The sequence below is a fragment of the Pleuronectes platessa genome, chromosome 6, assembly GCF_947347685.1.
Source record: "Pleuronectes platessa chromosome 6, fPlePla1.1, whole genome shotgun sequence".
Taxonomy (NCBI): Eukaryota; Metazoa; Chordata; class Actinopteri; order Pleuronectiformes; family Pleuronectidae; genus Pleuronectes; species Pleuronectes platessa.
In genome coordinates this window covers 18,615,915-18,636,417 of record NC_070631.1, presented here as the reverse complement: position 1 = coordinate 18,636,417, position 20,503 = coordinate 18,615,915, and the positions used below count along the sequence as shown (strand labels likewise).

Genomic DNA, 20,503 nt, shown 5'->3' with positions numbered 1-20,503 from the left:
TATGGAAAGAGCCTTAATGCTTCCTTTCTTATCACCTTATCAAGGAAGAAAATGCCATCCCACGATTCTTGTTGGCAGCAATACTTAAAGTGACACAACCATCTTCCTCAGGAAGTCTGCTTCTGGATCGTAGCCACATACTACTATGTTAAAGTGGGAGGAAAGCCAACAGGAAGTCAAGCACAAGGCCCCAGGCCAAGGGGCGGAGTCTATAAAAGGGGGCAGGAAGATCACCTGGGCCTTTTTTTTTTCCTGTTTTTAGTGAGAACATATGGGGCCTTTGTTTGGTAGGATCAATTTTTCCTATATAAAATGTTTTAAATGCCAGACTTAAATAATTAAACTTTAGAATGTGACATGTATATTTAGCTCATGTTATCAAACTAAAGAATAATTTAAAATTTGTTTTGTTCAAATATTCATGTTTGGAGAGGGACTAAGACTTGGCTGCTCAGGTTTTTAAGCCACCTGCGTCTCCAAATTGGAAAAGGACTGTGTTCCAGTTCAGCAAAATTAAACATTTTACATTACAAAAGGTTTGCAATGTTTTCTTTACAAATGTGCTTCTGTTTCTTTAGTTTTTTTAATAGACACCATTAGAGGAGGCAACTTCTGTTTTTCATGGTCTTATTAAATTCTGACTTATCATTGAATGGTGCATTTCTTCTGTTTGATGTGCTTGTTGTTCTTTCTGCTGTACTGGGATGACTGAGTGTTGAGTAGCCAGATTTGCATGTGTGTTCTGGTGTGTGTGTTTTAAGTCAATAGTTTAAGTCCCTGTAACTTGCTGTGAATAATCAAATATCAGTGTTGCAGAACACTTTTGAATTATTTTACCTCGTTTTTGTGTAGTTATACCCTCAACTTTCTGACGGTGCAGTCTGGTCCCACACTTCTAAATTTAGTGTTTTTTTCATTTGATACAAATTTAGATTTTGGTTATTTGTGTAATTTGCCTCCATCTCTGCTTTAGTGCGTCCTGCATTTAGACCAGCTGAAACAGCTGAAACTTTCCCAGAGTGACATGGTCCAACACTTTGGCACACACTCTTTCGCAGCATCTTATCATATAAACAGTATAAATAAAGCGTGTGTGCCAGTGAGTGTTGGATCAGGTCACTCTGGGAAAGTTTCAGATGCTTAACGTGATGAAAGTATGTCAAAACCGTAGTGTTTGCTGAAAACATAGATGGAAAAGAGAAGTGAAATCATAAGAATGTAAATAGTCTGTATTTATATAAAGCTTTTCTAGTCTTGACCACTCAAAGAGCTTTACAGTTCAGTTTGCCATTCACCCATTCACACACGCATTCATACAGTGAATCTATTAGCAGCACTTTTTTGCTCTATAATGGGCAATTAGGGGTTCAGCATCTTGCCCAAGCACAGTTCGGCATGCAGATGGTGAAGACTGGGGATCGAACTGCCGACCTTGCTCTACCCCTCAGGCACAGCTGCCCCTAAATGTGTGTACAGAGGCTTTTGCATTGTGTCATTGTGTAAACTAACACCAAATAAAAACACTAAAATCTCCAGTAAAGGTCAGTCTTTTATATACTGAACCACTTTGATCGATGTAACTGTCAAGCAGCCAAAACTCACTGAAAGAAATCTCTTGTTGAAACCTACCATCTGTCCCATATCAAAACATCAATCTGTCTCCAAAGGCAAACGGACTGGGCTCCGAGCATCGGTGACTTCCTGTCAACAGCTCGGTTCCCTCCACTTGATTCTCTCATTACACTGAATAGCTCCTGTGTAGATTTTGTCAAGTATCTACAATGTTTCAGGGATGCTGTTTGCGGTTACTTTGTTTACAGAAATTACTCCACATGAATTCCTTCTCTATATACTTTCTTTTCTGTATTTTTCGATCCTACACCATAAAGGCAGCTACTGAAACGGTCTCTAGTGTAACACAAGCTAGCGTTCATCTGGTTCCTTCTATGTTCTAAGTGAGTAAAACAACCAATGTTTTCAGGTATCTACTGTTTGTCATTGTTCTAAAAACCATGACAGCGTTAAGCAAGTATTATAATAAAAGAAATTCATGATAAAATTTCAGCTGAAATTTACGAAAGTATGGCATAAGACAACTTATAACAAAATGGAAAGTTCATGGATATTTTAGAAAAGGTGGTGAAAGTTTGGATGTTTGGGAAAATGACAAATCGTTTTAATATGTGTAACAATCAACAACATGAAATCATTGAGATGAAAAAAAGGTAAAACTTGGCACATAAACTTCCCTCCAGCTCTGACTGTCTGTATGTTCTTAGGATTTTCTTTCTCTGATGAGACATACGCCTGTTGTACCAACTTACTGCTGGGAGCTGTTCTTTCTAAAACCGACTGCCACAACTTGGCTCTTCTGAAGACTGACAGAGCCAAGTACGGAAAATCCACTGTAAATAGCATCAGCATCACAACCATCTGACATCAGACACCTGGCCAAAGAAAAGCAGTTCCAGCCATCGCATTAGAGAGGTTAGTGAGATGTCTGTTCAATAACTGGTAAATATCTAATAAAACATAATGTAACAGTTAAATTGCTTTATTTTAGGGGCTTTCATCTCTCAGTTTTTATTTTTTTAATCATTTTGTGAATCTCTTTCATTAAGTCACAATTCAGTTTCATTAGTTGATATAATTATGTTTTAAATGACTAGCAAATATTATGTGGCGAGGGTGTTGTTTTGCAAATTTTAAAAATTTTCACAATAGGAAAAATGTTCCCAATCCCTGTCTGGAAATTATGGATCTATGTTCTTGTCACTTTATTCTAAACTCTGCACTGTTGTTCGTGTCGGGACCCTGTGGCAATGATTGCTTAATTTGTTCCACTGATCTGATTGGTCAGTAGTTGGGATGTTGCTAGGTTGTGATCTGATAAGTCACTTTTAAGTAATTTTTTTAAGCAAATGCCAAATGTTCAGTGATTATTAACCCATTCTCAACAGAATGTCCTCTGTTTTGGACGGATGGTTACAGACATCACCATTGGATCAGAGTGGGTTAAAAGAGAATTTGTGATGGTCATTTTTCTTGATCTCTTTTATTTAACAGTTATTTTATGTTGTGTTAAAAAGTTGAAGCGTTAGTTAGCAGTAATCAAATGGTTGACCATGTTTTCTTCAGCTTTACAATACTGTTTGTACGATAGATCCGTCTGGTTATCTTACGATTGTGCAAAGTCGAGCTTTAAAGCCATAGGCACATGAAGTACATGGATAATTCATCAATGAAAAGTAGTGTATTTGGTCATATGGAAGCTCAGGGACCTGATTAGTGATAATTTTCAGTTTAGCAGTGTGAGACAAATGTCAATTAAAGTAGGGTCTTTAAATCTTCCTCAGGAACACACATTGTTTGTCTATTTGCTTGGTCATGCAGCTTCCCATTCATCCTCTTGTTAGGTAAGAACAATCCGGCTGTAATGGCTGACTAATCCAATCATAAAAGATAACATTGATAACACTAATGATATAAATAAATGGTTGACTAGAGTCACTAAATAATAAATAAATAAAATAAGCTGTGACGGTTACTAAAAACTGAGAAGTACTCACTTTGTAAATGATAAAATAAATTCAAAATGAATGTTCAACCTGTGACACTTTGATTTCCAGCTGGAAGTTTCGAACTTTGCCCTCTCCCACCACAACGATGCCGCCGTATGCCTTATCTATTCATCTCTTCCAGGTCTTAAGATAGAGCACTGCCCGAGAGAACCCTTTCGGATTTGAAATGGAGCCTTAGCTTCAGCTGTTTGCTGGAACTCCTCCAAACGACTGCAGCGTTTTGCGTTTAACCACTTGGATCTGATGGAAACCCGTACATTGGATTCAATTTGAGGCACAGGCACCGCTGAACACAGAGAGGAGTCATTCTTCATAAGAGGAGATATAACATTGTGAGTGAAGGAACTTATTCATCAACAGGAAAAAACGGACAGAAGCCAACAGGATAGAAAACATTTCATTACAATAACCTGTGGGATTAATTTCAGTTTCTTCTGGGATTTTTGTAAAAGCCGCAACCTTTTTATTTTGGAACTTAAAAAAAGTTTGTTAAATACCACTGGAACACAAGGTAATTATTATAAAAAAAATGTCAGACTTGCTTGTGTGGAGATGAACAGTTAAGTCCCATAGGGGTCTTTAGTTTTAACTTTGAGACTAAAAAAGCTATATTCCCGTCAACAAATATTAAAAATAAACAAAATTGTATTAGTCGTTTAGTTTTACTTTAGTTTTATCTTGAATAAAGCTATACTTTTGCGGTCAACACAAGGGAAGATTCTCAGCTGAAATGCTTTTTGGGTTTATGTAAAGCTGGTGTTCGCCATGGGAGACGGGACAACAATGAACTACAGGGTCCACAGAAGGATCCTGGATGAAGGGGCTGTGGAGGAGATGGGAGAGAAGTCTGACTTACACACACCTCTTTCGGAGAAGGTTAAAACGTCAATGAGGTAAAATTGACTACATCCAATCTACTGTTCTCATATAATCTCTCAATGACATACTAAGACATTTGGGGTCATGTGCTATATTCTTTCTGTAATAAAGCACAAAGAATACAGTGACTGCACCCATTGTTCATAATTTAATAGTCAGTTACATGGGTTAGAGTGTTTGTGATAGTTTATCCTCACTCTTGTTGAGGGATAAGGACAGAGGGTGTTGCACCTTGTTGAGTCCTATGAGACAGACTGTTATTTGTGAATATGGGTTATACAAATATATTTTTATTGATTGATTGATTACCTTCAGAATTAATTTGTTTTCTTATATGTATTTTGACTTTCCAATGTAAACGCACATGCTTAAATATGACTACAATACAATATAATACAAGTATTTCTAAAAGGCCATTTAACATGAATATGTCAGCTATGACAAAAGATGATCCACGGCTACAATTTTGTTCTTTAATGACAATTGTTTTGGCCCAGAAATATTTCACGGGACAAATGCATCATATACTCAATCAATGCCCCCTAAAAGCCAACAGTTAAATACAAACAGAAAGGATATAAGATTATTAATTTGTATTAATCGGAAGAAGGCTGCACACAACCAAAAGGGCGGGAGGTCAGCCTCGAGATGAGGGCTGACACATTCTGCACCCGTGATATCAAAGCATATATCAAAGACTTGTTTTTCTCTTTCTTCTTTCGCTCTGTCGGTCACTCTTACATCCAAACTCAGGTGTTCTGGTCCCCGCCTGAAGAGCTTCCTGCTGAGTAGTATCCCTGTCTTATCATGGCTGCCTCGTTACCCCATCCGAGAAAACGCCATCGGTGACCTGATCTCTGGGCTCAGTGTGGGGATCATGCAGCTGCCACAGGGTGAGGATGGAGGTTCACATATTAGAGATGTAGTAAAAGGTTGGAGGTATAGAAGTTATATGTTATATTGTAAATGCTGTGTATCCCCCATTATATTACCCAATATATAATACCATCTGTAATATAACTCTTCCCTGGATGGTAATAAATATTTATTCTGTGTTTTCCCTTTAGGTATGGCCTATGCTTTGCTGGCATCTGTTCCTCCAGTCTTTGGCCTTTACTCCTCCTTCTACCCGGTCCTCGTCTACTTCATCTTCGGCACATCCAAGCACATCTCAATAGGTTTGTACCTCAGCACAATGCTGCATCTGCACAAGTGGGAATGTATCTGTTATAGAGATATGTGGATTTGCTTCAATGAACAAGTGATGAAGCAGGTATAGCAACAGACTGAAGCAATCATTTTTTGGCATTGTAATACTCTTCAGTGAAAAATACATTTTGAATCAGCAATAAAGTTTGACATATAAAGATGTGATCCGATTTGATTGACTGTTTTATCTTACAGTCATCATGATCTTAAAACTTGACAGGATGTCAGCATAAGTAACAAAGCAGACACTCCCACATAATAATTATTGAAGTGATTGTTAAAGCCATTCCTTTGATACATTTCAGCTTATCCGGAAGCAGTCATGGGAGTCTGGTATAATGCAACAATATCCATATCCAATAGCCACTGTTGCCATATTGCAGAATTTAAAACTATCCAAAGGCTAAATGACTCTGCTTCCTGAATTAATCCAGACCTGTTCTAGAATCCAAAAGAATATTGGGTTTTCACAAACAGGGTACAGTGGCTATTTCATTATGATTCATGTATTTGTTTATTTTATCTTAGAAATGGACTTTGGCTAATACAGTCGTTAACATTTCGTCCTGATGATTAATCGGGCACAACTCGAAGCAGAAGCAAATGGGGCCTTTACTTTGGGAACCAGGGCTGGCTGAAATAGCTCATCAAGCTTTGTAATTCTTTTTTAAAATATGTGACTTTCCAGCAGATGTCACATATATGTAAGAAACCATCACTCAGGTATCAGAGGAAAACTGTAGGTTTCAGGACCAATGTGGGTTTGATGTAATTGTTTCTCCGACATCTGGTATGTTTTAACATGGCCAGTAAACATGAGTGCTTATATTTCTATCTCTCATCCTCCAGGTACATTTGCAGTGATTAGCGTGATGATAGGAGGAGTGACCGATCGATTAGCCCCGGACTCAGACTTTATGATATGGGACAATGTGTCAAACTCCAGCATAGTTGACACCATGTCTCGAGACGCAATGAGAGTCCAAGTGGCTGCAGCTGTCACCTTCCTAACTGGAATATTTCAGGTAATCATTAGATGAGTGGAGGTGTGCCATATTGGAGACAGTCAGGAGTAATGTTCAGTGACAATGAAAATCTGTTTATAGGCATTAATATCTCTCATTTATAGGCTGATTACAGGAAGTTATTGATCAGTTCAAAAGCATGAAGGGGAGCTGCATCATGCTTATAATCTTTTTAAATTTTCATCCAATAGGAGTCTATACGCTAAAAGGTCAAATTGTGACAATAATGCAGATGGCTTGTATATTTCTGCTTCTTTCTTAAAAATATGGAATGATTAGCATATTTGGGCACAGCTTTCATTGTGCAAAAGGCTACTGTTGTTTCTATAAATGCGTCATAATGAAGATCAGTACAGGCTCTCAGTGTAGAAGTTGGAGGCATCTAATGCACACTGTCTAACTGGTGACAGTGAAATGTTAGAAAATCAGAGGTTTTGAATATGAATTGTTTTTCGGATTTTTTTTAAATACATTTCCTTTAGGTTTGAAAATATATATATATAACGGCCACTGAGAACCTCATTGTATTTCAATCTCTATGTACTGTAGATATTGCTTGGTCTGGTCCAGTTTGGTTTTGTTGTGACGTACCTGTCTGAGCCTCTGGTCCGAGGTTACACCACTGGAGCTGCCATCCACGTCATTGTGTCCCAACTCAAATACACCTTCGGCATCAACCCTGTGAGATACAGCGGACCTTTGGCGTTGATATATGTAAGAAGGACACAACCACCGACATTAACATGTTGCTTAGATCTGAAAAGGTAAAAAATGTATTTTATCTTGTCTGAAAAAACATAAACAAAAAAATTTGTTAACCACAGAATGACGATAACAAATGAATTTCAATGGCTGTTGACAAATGTTCCAAGGATGAGCTGGTTAATTTGCTAATTGATTGCTTCAGTACCATTCTAAAACATTTTTGATCAATGAATATGAACATTTGTTGAAGTCCACTAATGTGGCAACCCTCTGAGATTCATCCCATTATTAACCTTAGTCAGTGCACTTAGAGTGAACACATGTTCCACTGTGCATTCACTATGAATGCGTTGTCATGTAAAAAGGCAGAGGCAGCTGACAATGAAGCATACAGGCATGCCCATTAGTCATTGTGAGTATTTGCATTTTGCTCACATTAAGTCTATTTACCTTTTAAATAACTTTAATGATGGTTTCAGACAGCTGCCAAGCCCACTCAGTGTCACACAATACGTTTTTCATTCCGTCCTTCCTTACTATTTATGAATACTTTGATCTCCACAACATAACAGAACCATACAAGGGACCCAACTGACTCCGTTGTATAATTATATCCAGTCGATATGGCAAAATATCAAATGGACTTTGTATTTTCATGAATTTTATGTCATGTATCATTCATTCCTCCATTTAACCAATCATCCTGCTCTTTCTCTCTCTCCAGACGGTGCTAGAGTTGTGTTATCTCATTCCACAAACAAATATTGGTACTCTGGTGGTTAGTGCTGTCACCATAGTCTGCCTTATTGGTGCTAAGGAGCTCAATGCATACTTGGGTAAAAAAATACCTGTTCCTATACCTGTGGAGCTGCTCGCTGTGAGTATCCAGGGATAACTACATGCACTAATAATTCATTCCAAGATTATTTAGTTCCTTTCAAAAATTAACAAACATGCGCACACACTCACACATGCACTCACATCCACGCTTACACACAAATGTAGTAGTGAGGATACCCATTGACCTAATGCATTACCTAGCCCCTTACTATAAACTTAACAATTACAACTACATGCTTTACCCTTACCTAAACCTTGTTCTAGCCCTCAACCTAGTCTAAAAACATCTACATGTACACAAACATGCACGCGCACAGACACACACACACACACACTGATGTATCCCTTATTTGCTTCTCCAGGTCGTTATTGGTACAGTCGTTTCCTGGCAGGTGAACTTGGAGGAGAAATATGGAGTGGATGTGGTGGGACTCATTCCCTCAGGGTGAGAAACATATAAATCACAACCCACAGCAAATATACAAGAATCTGCGTTTTTGAGAAATGTGAAGTATTTGAAATGGATAACCTATTCGACTTTGTCTCTACCTTCTAACAGTCTCCAGCCCCCGGTTCTCCCAAACGTGTCTCTGTTTGGTCAGGTGATAGGGGACGCCTTCGCTCTGTCTGTGGTTGGCTACGGCATTGCCATCTCACTGGGACGAATTTTTGCAATAAAATATGGATACAAGGTGGACAGCAACCAGGTAGGGAGGTGAAAGATTGATACAGGTATGACCTGATGTTTTAAAATTAGTGCATTGTACATAAATAGTGTATTTCTCATGATCTAGGAACTTATCGCCCTGGGTCTGAGTAACTCTATCGGAGGAATGTTCCAGTGTATCACAGTCAGCTGCTCCATGTCTCGCAGCATGGTTCAAGAGAGCACTGGAGGGAAATCTCAGGTTGGTGGAGGCTGTTTAACCTGCAAAGGGTCTGTTTACCTGACCTACATCTCAAGGTGTTGAAAAATATAGCATAAGTATAGCTAAAAGTACATATGTATGTGTGGTACTGTTTCACTGGCTTTCACCATCGGATGAAACAGCACATATTCAGTAATAATAAACTATAATCAATCTTCATCCAAATTTATACATATAAATTATAAATATATACTTGGTATTTTTTGAGGATCTCGTAACATGGACAGATTGAGGAAAAATCAGAATGATCTTTTTGATCAAGCTCTAGGCAAAAAAAAGTTCTCATTACTTTAACTTACATAAATCAACTAAAACAGGGATAATACAAACGGCCAATTCATAGTAGTATTCAAAGTAGGTGTATCCCATGGCTCTGTGCTTGGACCCCTTTTCTTCACCATCTACATCCTCCCCCTTGGTCCAAACATCTGCCACCACCATCTTAGTTCCAAAACCAGCATTCCAAAACTTGGTTGTCACTCCCAGACTCCCATTTCATTCTGGTCCAACCCAAACCAAGCTTCCATTCAAGTCCCTCGTCAGATACAAAATCTTCCTCCTCACACATCAATCCCTCCAGCCTCCGAAGCCACCATGACAGGGGATTCAGAGTGGGAGCCCCCCCCCCCCCTCTGGAACTCTCTCCTGTCAGAGATCTGCAATACTTTGCAGAGGCTTCACCACATAGTTCCATTGTCCCAACGTTGCATCCCTACCATTATTTACTGTCCTTGATTTGTTTAAATTTTACTTTAAGTACGTTGAAAGGTTCTATATAAATATATAAATCCAAATTACAATAATAATAATTATTATTATTACTTGTCCTGCTTGTGAAGCATCATTATCAAGTTCAATTTCTAAACCTTGGATAATCTGTATTTAATTTGCATATGTGTTACCCTTCCTGTTATTATTCCACACTTGTTACAAATATTTTGTAAGTATTTAGGTCATTTTTCAACATCTTTAGTTTCCTCCTAACACCTCACCCTGCATGTTGCCACAAACCTGGGCGATCACACAGCTTGAGCAGAGTAAAACCCAGTCATAATTAACGTTGCTGTGATAAGTGGCATCATTAAAAAAAACACTTTGGGAATTGATTTTCACTCACATTGTTGAACTCCACCTACACAAACACAGATTTGCTGAGAGGCTTGAACGATTTAGTTTGACAACACAATTAATCAGTTAAGGGCCCATGACAGAGGAGAGGAGAGACTGATGAAACTACAGCAGGTTTTACAATCCCATACTTGTTCATACTAATAACCACAACAACAGCCATCTTTCCTGTAGTTTGCCTTTGACTCTCATTGACTGATCCCTCTATATGATTTTTATTCACTGTTCCTCCATCTTTTCTCTCTCTCTCTTCATTACAGGTTGCTGGAGCTCTATCTGCAATTGTTATCCTTGTTATCGTGCTTTGGATTGGAGCTCTCTTTGAGGAGCTGCCCAAGGTGTGTGTGTGTGTGTGTGTTTGTGTGTGTGTGTGTGTGTGTGTGTGTGTGTGTGTGTGTGTTTGTGTGGGTGTGGGTGTGTGGGTGTGTGTGTGTGAGTGACTTCTGCCAACATAATAGATAATTAAAACATAAAGACAAGATATTAAAATAATTATATTAATATTTCAGAGTCATTTATATAAAATGAGCAGCAGAGTTATCATAAGATACCATTATTTCAATAAAGCACTGTAAACACTGTAGGGTTATACTAAAGACTGTTACCCATTTGTAACATGTGAAGGGTTTATTTGAGAAAAGTTGACTGTCCATCATGTTACAAGAATCAAAAGTGCTCTAATGAACTGTTTCATATTTGATATTGTAGGCAGTGCTGGCTGCCATCATCTATGTCAACCTCCATGGCATGATAAAGCAATTCCTGGACATCCCTGTACTGTGGAGAAAAAATAGAGTTGATGCGGTCAGTGTTCCTAAAAGTAGAAAAAGAAACATAGAATGTTTTTAAACTATTCAGGAATATTTTGATATCATGTACCCCACTGTGGCCTGTCGGATGTCTTCCAGTTGCATTATAGGCTAAAGAAATCCACAACTCACATTAGTCTCATTTTACCACCCATTAATATTTAACTCATCTCTCCCGGTTTTTCCCTAGGTAATCTGGGTGGCCACCTTCATCCTCACCGTGTTGTTGAACCCTGACATCGGACTAGCTGCTAGCATCGGCTTCTCCATGCTCACCGTCATCTTCAGAACACAGCTGTAGGGACACACAGCCGCCCATCCACAATTATAAACTATCAATGACAGACCACGTGTCAAACTGAACTTCATCTATCAAACACCACACCCAACAAAGAACTGACCTTCACTTTTTAGGCCACACTAAAACACAAAGTGTTTAATCAAAGTAACATATCTTTGTTTTGTGTGTTTCCAGCCCTAAGTATTCCCTGCTGGGGCAGGTCCCAGGCACTGACATTTACAGGCCACTGGAAGAGTACAATCAGGTATACACAAGGACACAAAGTATTTACCTCAAAACAGGACAAGCATTGGCACAGACATGGCAAGAATGCTCGGAGATAAATGATAGATTAATGATACTTTAAGGTACTAATATCAGTTAACGCCTTGAATAACTTCCCTTGGTTTCTCTGGCCGTCACTTTAAAGTGAAGAATCAAACACAGAATTTGGAAATGGAGGTAGTCAAAAAAAAATTACTTTGCCCCAACTAAAGCTCGACCTCACTTGCAGTCCTCATTGCAGAGCCGGAGCACAGAATAGTGTGAGGGTCCTGTGGATCCCTTATACTGTATATTTTCGTCTTTTGAAGGAATAGTTATAAAAAGAAAAACTCACGAATCATGTGTTTGGTCTGGCAAAGAATATATATTTCATTGGTTTTGCACAATGGTTTGGCAATATGCCTTAATGGCACCCTTAACCATTTTTTTAATCAAAGCCCCTTGCTTCTTACTTTACCCTAAATGTAAAAAACCCAGGGGGGGTATTTTGGCTGCGACCATTGCATAAATGGAAAGGTAGATAAACAGAAACTGTCATTGGGATGTGTTTACAGTTAGATTTACATCTTACTAAAATCATACCTGAGTCTAATGGTCGGATTGACCGCCCATGAAAACTGGTGTAAATAATCATTTGAACATAGTGTTCATGGTGTTGACGTTCAAAGTTTATGCTGAGACGTGTGCTCCAGTGCTACTTTCCTCTTAGGTGATTTTACTTTTTAGCTGTGTTATCATCAGCATTTGTCAGTATGCGAAATATAGTGATTAAGTTTACTTACTTAAACGATTAACTTATTGATTTTAGGTGAAGCAGGTGCCAGGGATTTTAATCTTCCGTTCCTCTGCTACTCTCTACTTCGCTAATGCTGAGATGTATCAAGATGCCCTGGGGAAGAAGGTGAGGATACACGCACACAAACACACACACACACACACACACACACACACACACACACACACACACACACACACACACACACACTCACACACATGAGAAGAAACAACCCACATTCCCTCCTCACATTTTCCATGCAATTAACTCCTCCCCTGCTAACATTATTTCAGACACTAAAAACTGAGCTGACTTTTCCACAATCCACACATTACGACTGTGACAGACATTGTTCAGATGTCATCCCAATGTTTTCTTCCGTTCAACTTTTTTTTTTTAAACATCCTGCTCCCCCACCCATTCTTCTCCTTCTCTTCTGTCACGTCTCTTTGGGATACATGGGAAGACACATTGAGGGAAGCTGGAAAAAAAGATGACAAAGGATGGGAGAGGGGGAGAAGTCGAGATTGAATAATTGAGGGTGATAATGGAACGCTTCATTTATTAAAATGTCAACATGTCAAAGCCACTGGGTCGCTCTATACTTTCTATTGTTTGATGCACAATAAGCCTTCATAGAAGTGGCAGGAACTGCAGGATTGTCTACGGAGAGAGAAACTGTCGCCATATAAATTATGGTATTTTGGTTCTGGGTGAAAAGTGTTTCTCTCACACCAGGTGCAGTTCTGATCACACTGGTGTTTGTTCAAGCGTTAATTTCAACTTAAAATTTGGTTTCAATCACTCATTTTAAGGTTGAAAGGTCATTACTGACAGGTGAGACTGACTTGAATCGGTTGGTTGTAATGATGTTTTTCAATAGTCTTGAGATGAAAACATCTAGCTTCTACTCAAAGGTTCGGCTCACAGTTAATCAGATCTGTCCTAAAATGCTAGTCAGGAGGCCATGTGAATACTGAAACCGTTTTTCATCAGAAGACCCCTGTGAGGAAAATTTGATGTTTATGTGAGAATTCCGATTTCGGATTCAGATAACTCAAATTGTAATCTTCCAGATAATTCAGGGGTCCGTTCAGTGGGTACTATCAACTGAGTCTGAGAAAATACAAAATGAATGCAGGGGAAGTTCATTTCAATTTGAAACATTCCAAGTTTACTGCATACCAGAACCCTCAAGTGAAAGCTCTATAGCTTTCAGAGCAGGTAAGAGATTCTTAAACAGCTCATAATGTTCTGTGGACAAACCCGACCTGTCCTGTTGGTTTGTTTAGACTGAATCGACAAAGCTTGTGAAACCTTTGATAAATATTTGATTGCTGCGCCTGGCCCTGCAGTATTTACTATAGTAAAACAGTGTCATCTCAATAAGCTTTTCTGTTCACATGGGATTCATACCTCATGTAATATGTTCTTTCCTGTTATCTCAAAAACAGTTTGCACGAATGCAAACATATACACCTGTATACCGGAAAGTTATTTGTATAGTTACTCTTGGAGAGGAAATATTGTTATTTAACCCAGTGTAGAAAACTAATGGAAACTTTGTCCCAATTGTCTTTTGCTGTTTCTATTAGTCTGACATTGATATTGCCAAGATCCTGTCAGCAAAGAAGAAACTTGAGGCCAAAAGGAAGAGGATTGAGAAGGCAAATGCAAAGAAAGCCAAGAAGAACGGAACAAATATGGTGAGAAAGACATGTAGTTCATTTATGCACAATTTTGAGTTTATTTCTTTGACATTAAAATATTGTTGCCCATTGCACATTCCAAATACAGGTGTCTTTTAATAAACAAACTTTCCACCGAGGACCTTCATTGGCTAAATGTTGCCTCCTTTGTGGTGTCATGTCTCGTCTTCAGGAGCCAGAGCAGGTGGACATTGCTGTCATTGAGACAGAAACTGCGTGCGATCCGTCACACCCACGATGCATCATTCTTGACCTCAGCCCTGTCAACTTCCTGGATACTGTTGGAATCAAGGCGCTACGAAATGTATGAGCATGGCAAGGGGGACAAATCATGCGTCTCCATTTTAAAAATTAGGAATTGAATTTATATGAATATTAATTTCATTTAATATTATTTAAATGAAATGTATACGTTTCTTAAACAAAATGTATCATTCCTCATCAAAAATTTATGAAGAAATGTTCGGAACAAAAGGGCAGAAACTCGATGGTTAATAATTAAATTCATCCCAGCATTAGAAAATGTGCTGATTCAGGAGTTTATCTCATTCTTATCTAATCCTTATTTATTTATTATATAAATTGTGGCAGATTTTTTTCATACAAGTAGAAGTTATCCTCCGTACAAACCTTGGTCCTTCTCCTAATCGTTTAGCTCCTCTGCCATTCAGTTACAATAAATGTAATCATCAGACTAGTTGAATGAACCCAAGTCTGACCTTTGCTCTGTGTTTTGGTCTGTTTCAGATCCAGAAAGACTACAGCGAAATTGGTATCGATGTGGTTCTTGCTGGCTGCCAAAGTAAGTCCTTCTACATTTCTAGAATAGTTTAGAATAATTGACTAGAACTGCCAAGAGATTGTGTGGATTGTTAGGTCAGATTTATTTATCTTATGAATTTATTTATTAAATACATTCGGAGATAGTTTTGAAAGCTTTAAATCCCTCAAAGTAGAATGTATTTCTCTAGAGTTGGTGGTCCCATGACTGCTTGTCTGGAATGCTGCAGAATTCCATTATGATTTTTTTGTCCTGGATGGGTGCAACACATGTATTTTAACATTTATAGTACCCATCCGCTTTGACACACACCATCTGGATTCTTCCAACAACACTGGTTGTTATTTCTGCTGTTCAATTATGTAATTTTTTTTAATTCCTGCAAAGGAAGTTGCTCAGTCCATAGTCGATTTTCCAGGAAACATTCCTGGTTTGGCCTGATATGCAGTAGTGGGAACATTGACAACATTGCATTTGGTCTGAAGGGAAGCTAAACAATGGGAGTGTTTTACATATGGCCCAATAAAATAACGTGGCTTTCCGCAATCCTAACACCAAAAGTCATCTAGTTTATTTCAGAGGATAAGCAGCTCTACTTACCCATAGTGGATCTCATGTAGTAGCCTAGGGAAAAAGTAAACGGTGAGTGTTTGAACTTGCATTTGGATTGACCATTTTCATTTTATTTCAATTCTATCTCTGTCTCTTTCCAGCTGGTGTGGTGGACAACCTTCAGACCGGAGAATTCTTCAAAGACAATGTGACAAAGTCCTGCCTGTTCTCCACCATCCATGACGCCGTTTTGTACTATCAGTCAGACAGAAAGAAGGAAGAGGTGATGTACTGTTTGAGCATCAAACCTACACATACACACCTCAAATATCACACACTGCAGTCTGAACAGAGGTGTGTGGAGACTCCAGGAAGAAAGTCTTCTTCCACTTTGCACTTCTAGTGATTTAAATCCAATATGGGGTCTCCAGGGTAATTTTAATGCACACACAATCGCGTTTATGCACAATATGATGCCTTGCTTTCTCTTCCTGTTTACAGGTATTTTAATGTGATATAAACACAAAGTCTGTATGACATTATTTCCACAAATGACGCGCTACACATTTTCAGCAGGAGCAGCAGCTGAGTTGGGTTTGGCTCACATGTTTGAATTTGACTGATCTCAGCTCCGGGGAATGCATAATAATAAAATATAAGATAAACAAGTAAAAATCGAATTACTCCACCGCTTCGCTGATAAGAGACTGTGAGAAGGACTGAGTTCATTCAGCTGCCTGCAGAGTGTACTGAGCTCATCTTAGTGGACAATGATTAAAATGTTGTTGTTGTGCTGGTGCATTGATCCTCACTCTGCACCCTGATTTGCCTCCCAATTGATTTCACACATTAGGAACAGGATTTGTAACACTATAATACTACAGTACGAGATAATATTTTATTTTATTTAGCATTTTTAAACACAGCTAAACATCTAAATAGCCTTTTGTATTTCATCAATATGCGTCAGGAATACTGCTCATCCCAGCAGAGAGCATGACTCTCTGTCTTAACACATGAGAAGTGTGTGTATGTTACTTTATATCTTTCCATGTGTCTTTGTGTCTGCCTGCTAATCTTAAGTATTTATTTGGATCACGAAAGAGGGAGATTGAGGTTTTTAAAGTAAGTTAAGAGGTTGGTCAAGCTAAAACCTGGTCCATTGAGTTTATTTAATTTTACATCTATTTAGTTCAATTCATTAAACTAAACTGTTGAAATGAATGCAAACAGACAAGGTTTCTGAGGTTTTTCACTACAATTGATTGCTGTTACATTTTCATTTCCACTTAGGAAGATTGATATACTTTCCACATGGTGCAAAGTGAAGACATCTTTTATCAAACTGTTCATATATATATATATATATATCAAACCTCAGAAATACAGAAACCAGTGTTTCTGATATTGTGTAATGTTCATCCAAGGTTTTAGATCAAAATATTGTTTCTAAAATTGGTCTGTTTTTTTTCTTTCTCCTGTTCTGTCCTGTTTTTCACAGGAGAACATAATGACACATTTCTGAGTCCTGAGAGGAAAGATGGAGGACAGTATCAGCAGTGACGCAGATTTTATCCTCTGAGCATCAAACAACTGGGACTTCTGTCTGTCACAAGCACAGACACACAAATCTGCATACCTGCACATGCACATGCAGCCAGGCACGTATGCTGGCATACGCTATAACTATGTGGGCAAAGCAACATAGTGCCAATAGATGACCAAAGAATACACATATGAAGTCACACAGCAATTTTCCAGTCTCTAGAGGAGAATACAAATCAAAGCAGTATCACAAATACACTTGTAGATAAAGCGTATTATTGCATATTGACATTCTTCTGTGTCTTATTGGCCAGCTTTTTTAAATAAATTTATAAGTGTGTCATTTAATCGTTAATGATGTGTATTAATCATCTATTTATGAAAATATAATGAAAGCATTGGTGGGGTGATGCATATACCTTAATAGGGCAATACTACAATTTTTGTAATAATGCTATTTCGTAATGGCTTGCTTTTCTAATTTATTAACTTTCACTGGAATTTTATGACTGTGGGAACCCAGATACAAAAGCATGTTTAAACAACTTGCTGATGACCCTTGACCATTAGTGACTTTGTTTGTAAGATTGTGATAATGTTGGAATAAAACATTTATTGGTATTAAGGACTGTATAAAGATGGACGATGCGTCTCCTCTTGTACTTAAAACCAAGGTCGGATATCCTGGATACAGGTGCCGCCATCTTGCACTATTGATGTCATATGGAACCTGAGACTGTTCAGTAGTGATCATGTTTGTATTGAACTCCCACAGACATAGGGACTCAACTCTTTCTATTTTAGCTAATAACTAAATCAAAACAAAGGTATCAGAAACATTAACACTTCACTGTGATAACAACTACCTAAAAACATCTTTCAGAAAAATGTATGTAATGTGTTCTTTGATGTTTTTATTTTGGCCCATGTTCCATCCACTAACATAGAAAGGGCAGGATTCATGACAGATATTGCAGCCAACCACCAGGGGGGGAAAACCAGTTAACTGCATCCACACTTGGATACACAAAAATTCCAGCTTGTTGGGAATGTCAGGTTGACAGATCAGAGTGAGATCCACCACCAGGGTCATGCACACGGGTGCTGTTTTATTTTTGTACCAAAGAAAGTTTTACACAAGACAAACTGTTACAGAAAAATGTTAATCACGAGGCCAGAACTGAAATTACACAGGCAATATTTTCATAACCTGATGACGTGGCCTGTTGCCTCATAGCAGTGATCTACCTCCACCTGCTGACAGTCTGTTAGACATGAGTTACACTGATGAGAAACACATGACCACACACTGAACAACAGTATCCAAGTGTGTTCCTTCGTGGAAACTGCACATGATATGAGACACATCGGTGAAAAAAGGAAGAAAAAAAACATGGGCTTTCCTTCTTTTGATGAAGTGCCTGAGTGGATGTTTGTCAGCCATCTGGCTCAGGTTTCACGCCCTTCAGGTTTTCTGGCCATTAAAATTCCAGACATTGCAGAAAGGAAACACCTCAGATTATCCACGATTGTTTTTCCCTCTGCCGATGACGCATGAGTTTTAAATTGATTATTATTTGTCTTTGCAAATATTTGTGAAGCAAGATGTTCTCCCCTATTTTACCAAACATTCTAATTATAAGTCAAATTGAAATCCTCTGCGGCTGTAAAAAAGAAAAAGGAAACCAGTCCAACATCTTTGGAGGATATACTGAGGTCAGGACTGTGAACTGTGACGGACCAAGTTTAGGAATAAGGTCCTCATCAAGAAAAAATCCAAACAATGGAAGGCCTTCATTTCCATCTTGTTTGGATGTGACGCATCTTCCTTGGAAAAAACATTTAGATTTGGTGATGCGACCACAGGAAATCTCTGAAATACCTCTGGAAAGATCAGGACTTGTGAAAATGATGCTTTAAATCTGGATGTAATGTTTTTTCCTCTCAACTCTCACTGTGACACGTTGTTGCATTCCCACTCAGACTCCAGTCTGCAACTCATTCATCTGCACATGAGTTCGGTAGTGCTGTTTACATATGAAGCTGATCTATGAGAGATCTCAGTTCCTCTCCCAGATGAAGCTCATTACAATGATCCAAGCTCAGTTAATGCAACATAAGGAAGTTTTCACATTCTGTAACACTGCAACATGCTTCCTTCTGTTGATTAACACTCTATGGAAGAGTGAATATTTAAGCCATCATATCCTTCAGTCTGCTCTGATATATAAGGTAGATGTTAAAAAACAGACAGGTGTGTTTTACTCACACATTGTCATATATAAAGTCTCACATTAATTTAAAATAATTTAATAGAATATAAAATGAAGCTGTCACCGTCAGTCCTATTTTTAGAAGCCTCAATTTTATAAAAGATGGAGCAAAATTTCAGTCAAAGAAATTCATTCTTACGGTTGAATTTGATTCCAACGCTCAGAACACATAAAATGTATCAAGTTTTGAGTCACATATTTAAACAAAAAGATAATTAAGAAGTACATTTATGTAGCATGTTGTCTGTTTGTCTCATTCCTATAGAAAAGTTTTGTGAGAACTTGGAACTAATTCATTTCCAGTGCCCCAGCACAAAGATCTATAGCTACAAGAATCCTCTGTTAGGTAAACCCAGACATAATGAATCACTGTTAGTTTCAACTGGAACTCTCTGAGTCATAATGAGTTGCTACAGAACAGGCACACTTAAGTAATGACTTGGATTAAAAGTCTGTCTAAGAACTTTTTTACAAAAAGATCCTCCCATTGTACAGGAATTCAGTCAAACTACAGACTACAGACATATGATCTGCATATGGCAGCAATATGTGTCTTCACAAATGGGTTGTACCTGTTACTGTGTACTCACCACATCCTGTAGTACACTATACATCACTGCATCAAGGTGAGAAGTTCAAACCACTAGAGGTCAGTAACAATACGATTTTCAGTGTAACCTTATGCTGTAAACCTGTATAATGACACAAGAAGACATATTCAACAAATAAATGCAAATACAACTTTATGTTAAATCCAGCAAGGCCACAAGGACAGAGGCTTCTATTCTCCTAAAACAAGCCCAGTTTCTAAATAAACCCCCAAGAAAAAGAATGTTGGGCAGGGGTTGGGAACCCTTTCTTATCAAGAGCCTTTTCCATTTTTACAACATCTTTTAAGGGCCATACCAACTGTGCCTGATTGGTGAGACATCTGAAGTCAAATGGTAGTGATGATTATGCTACTTGCCGCTAGTTTTCCAAATGTCTTCTCAGAACTTTACAGACATGTAAAACTCGGGCAGACGGAGGTTGTTGTTCTGAGCTTTGAGTTTATTTCATGGTTGTCTGACGCATCAGCTCAATGTTAGCAAATTTAAATAATTCTTATTTATTTTTCGTTTACTTTTCAGATCCTGAAACTTCTCGCCAATTAGCGTACTGGTTAGTTGGACAGTATCTGCTCTGTCTGTTGCTTTAT

The 20,503-nt window shown here is 38.3% G+C and overlaps 1 protein-coding gene across 4 annotated transcripts; it reads left to right on the top strand.

Annotated features, from left to right (window-relative positions):
- Positions 1-242: 242 nt before the first annotated feature.
- Positions 243-17,669, top strand: LOC128442155 (solute carrier family 26 member 6). 4 transcript variants are annotated; one of them, XM_053424433.1, is made up of 22 exons: positions 243-287; positions 2,280-2,487; positions 3,703-3,913; positions 4,335-4,474; positions 5,214-5,353; positions 5,528-5,638; positions 6,519-6,694; positions 7,244-7,408; positions 8,124-8,276; positions 8,602-8,684; positions 8,799-8,946; positions 9,034-9,147; positions 10,557-10,634; positions 11,005-11,100; positions 11,296-11,402; positions 11,581-11,650; positions 12,479-12,571; positions 14,041-14,151; positions 14,327-14,458; positions 14,902-14,956; positions 15,649-15,770; positions 16,989-17,669. In XM_053424433.1, exons 4-22 carry the CDS (start codon positions 4,347-4,349, stop codon positions 17,010-17,012), a joined length of 2,106 nt encoding a protein of 701 aa, XP_053280408.1. In that variant the 5' UTR covers positions 243-287; positions 2,280-2,487; positions 3,703-3,913; positions 4,335-4,346; the 3' UTR covers positions 17,013-17,669. The 4 variants fall into 4 exon arrangements, with proteins under 4 accessions (XP_053280408.1, XP_053280411.1, XP_053280410.1 ...); XM_053424436.1 differs by having other exon boundaries at positions 3,703-4,092; XM_053424435.1 differs by lacking the exon at positions 243-287 and adding an exon at positions 398-536.
- Positions 17,670-20,503: the final 2,834 nt, after the last annotated feature.

What these genes read in the sequence shown, in the direction of transcription:
- LOC128442155 (XM_053424433.1), top strand. Translation starts at nt 4,347, where the DNA reads ATGGGAGACGGGACAACAATGAACTACAGGGTCCACAGAAGGATCCTG. An exon ending in ACAAGGTGGACAGCAACCAG is followed by an intron (nt 8,947 to 9,033) that starts GTAGGGAGGTGA and finishes CTCATGATCTAG; the next exon opens with GAACTTATCGCCCTGGGTCT. An exon ending in AAGATGCCCTGGGGAAGAAG is followed by an intron (nt 12,572 to 14,040) that starts GTGAGGATACAC and finishes TGTTTCTATTAG; the next exon opens with TCTGACATTGATATTGCCAA.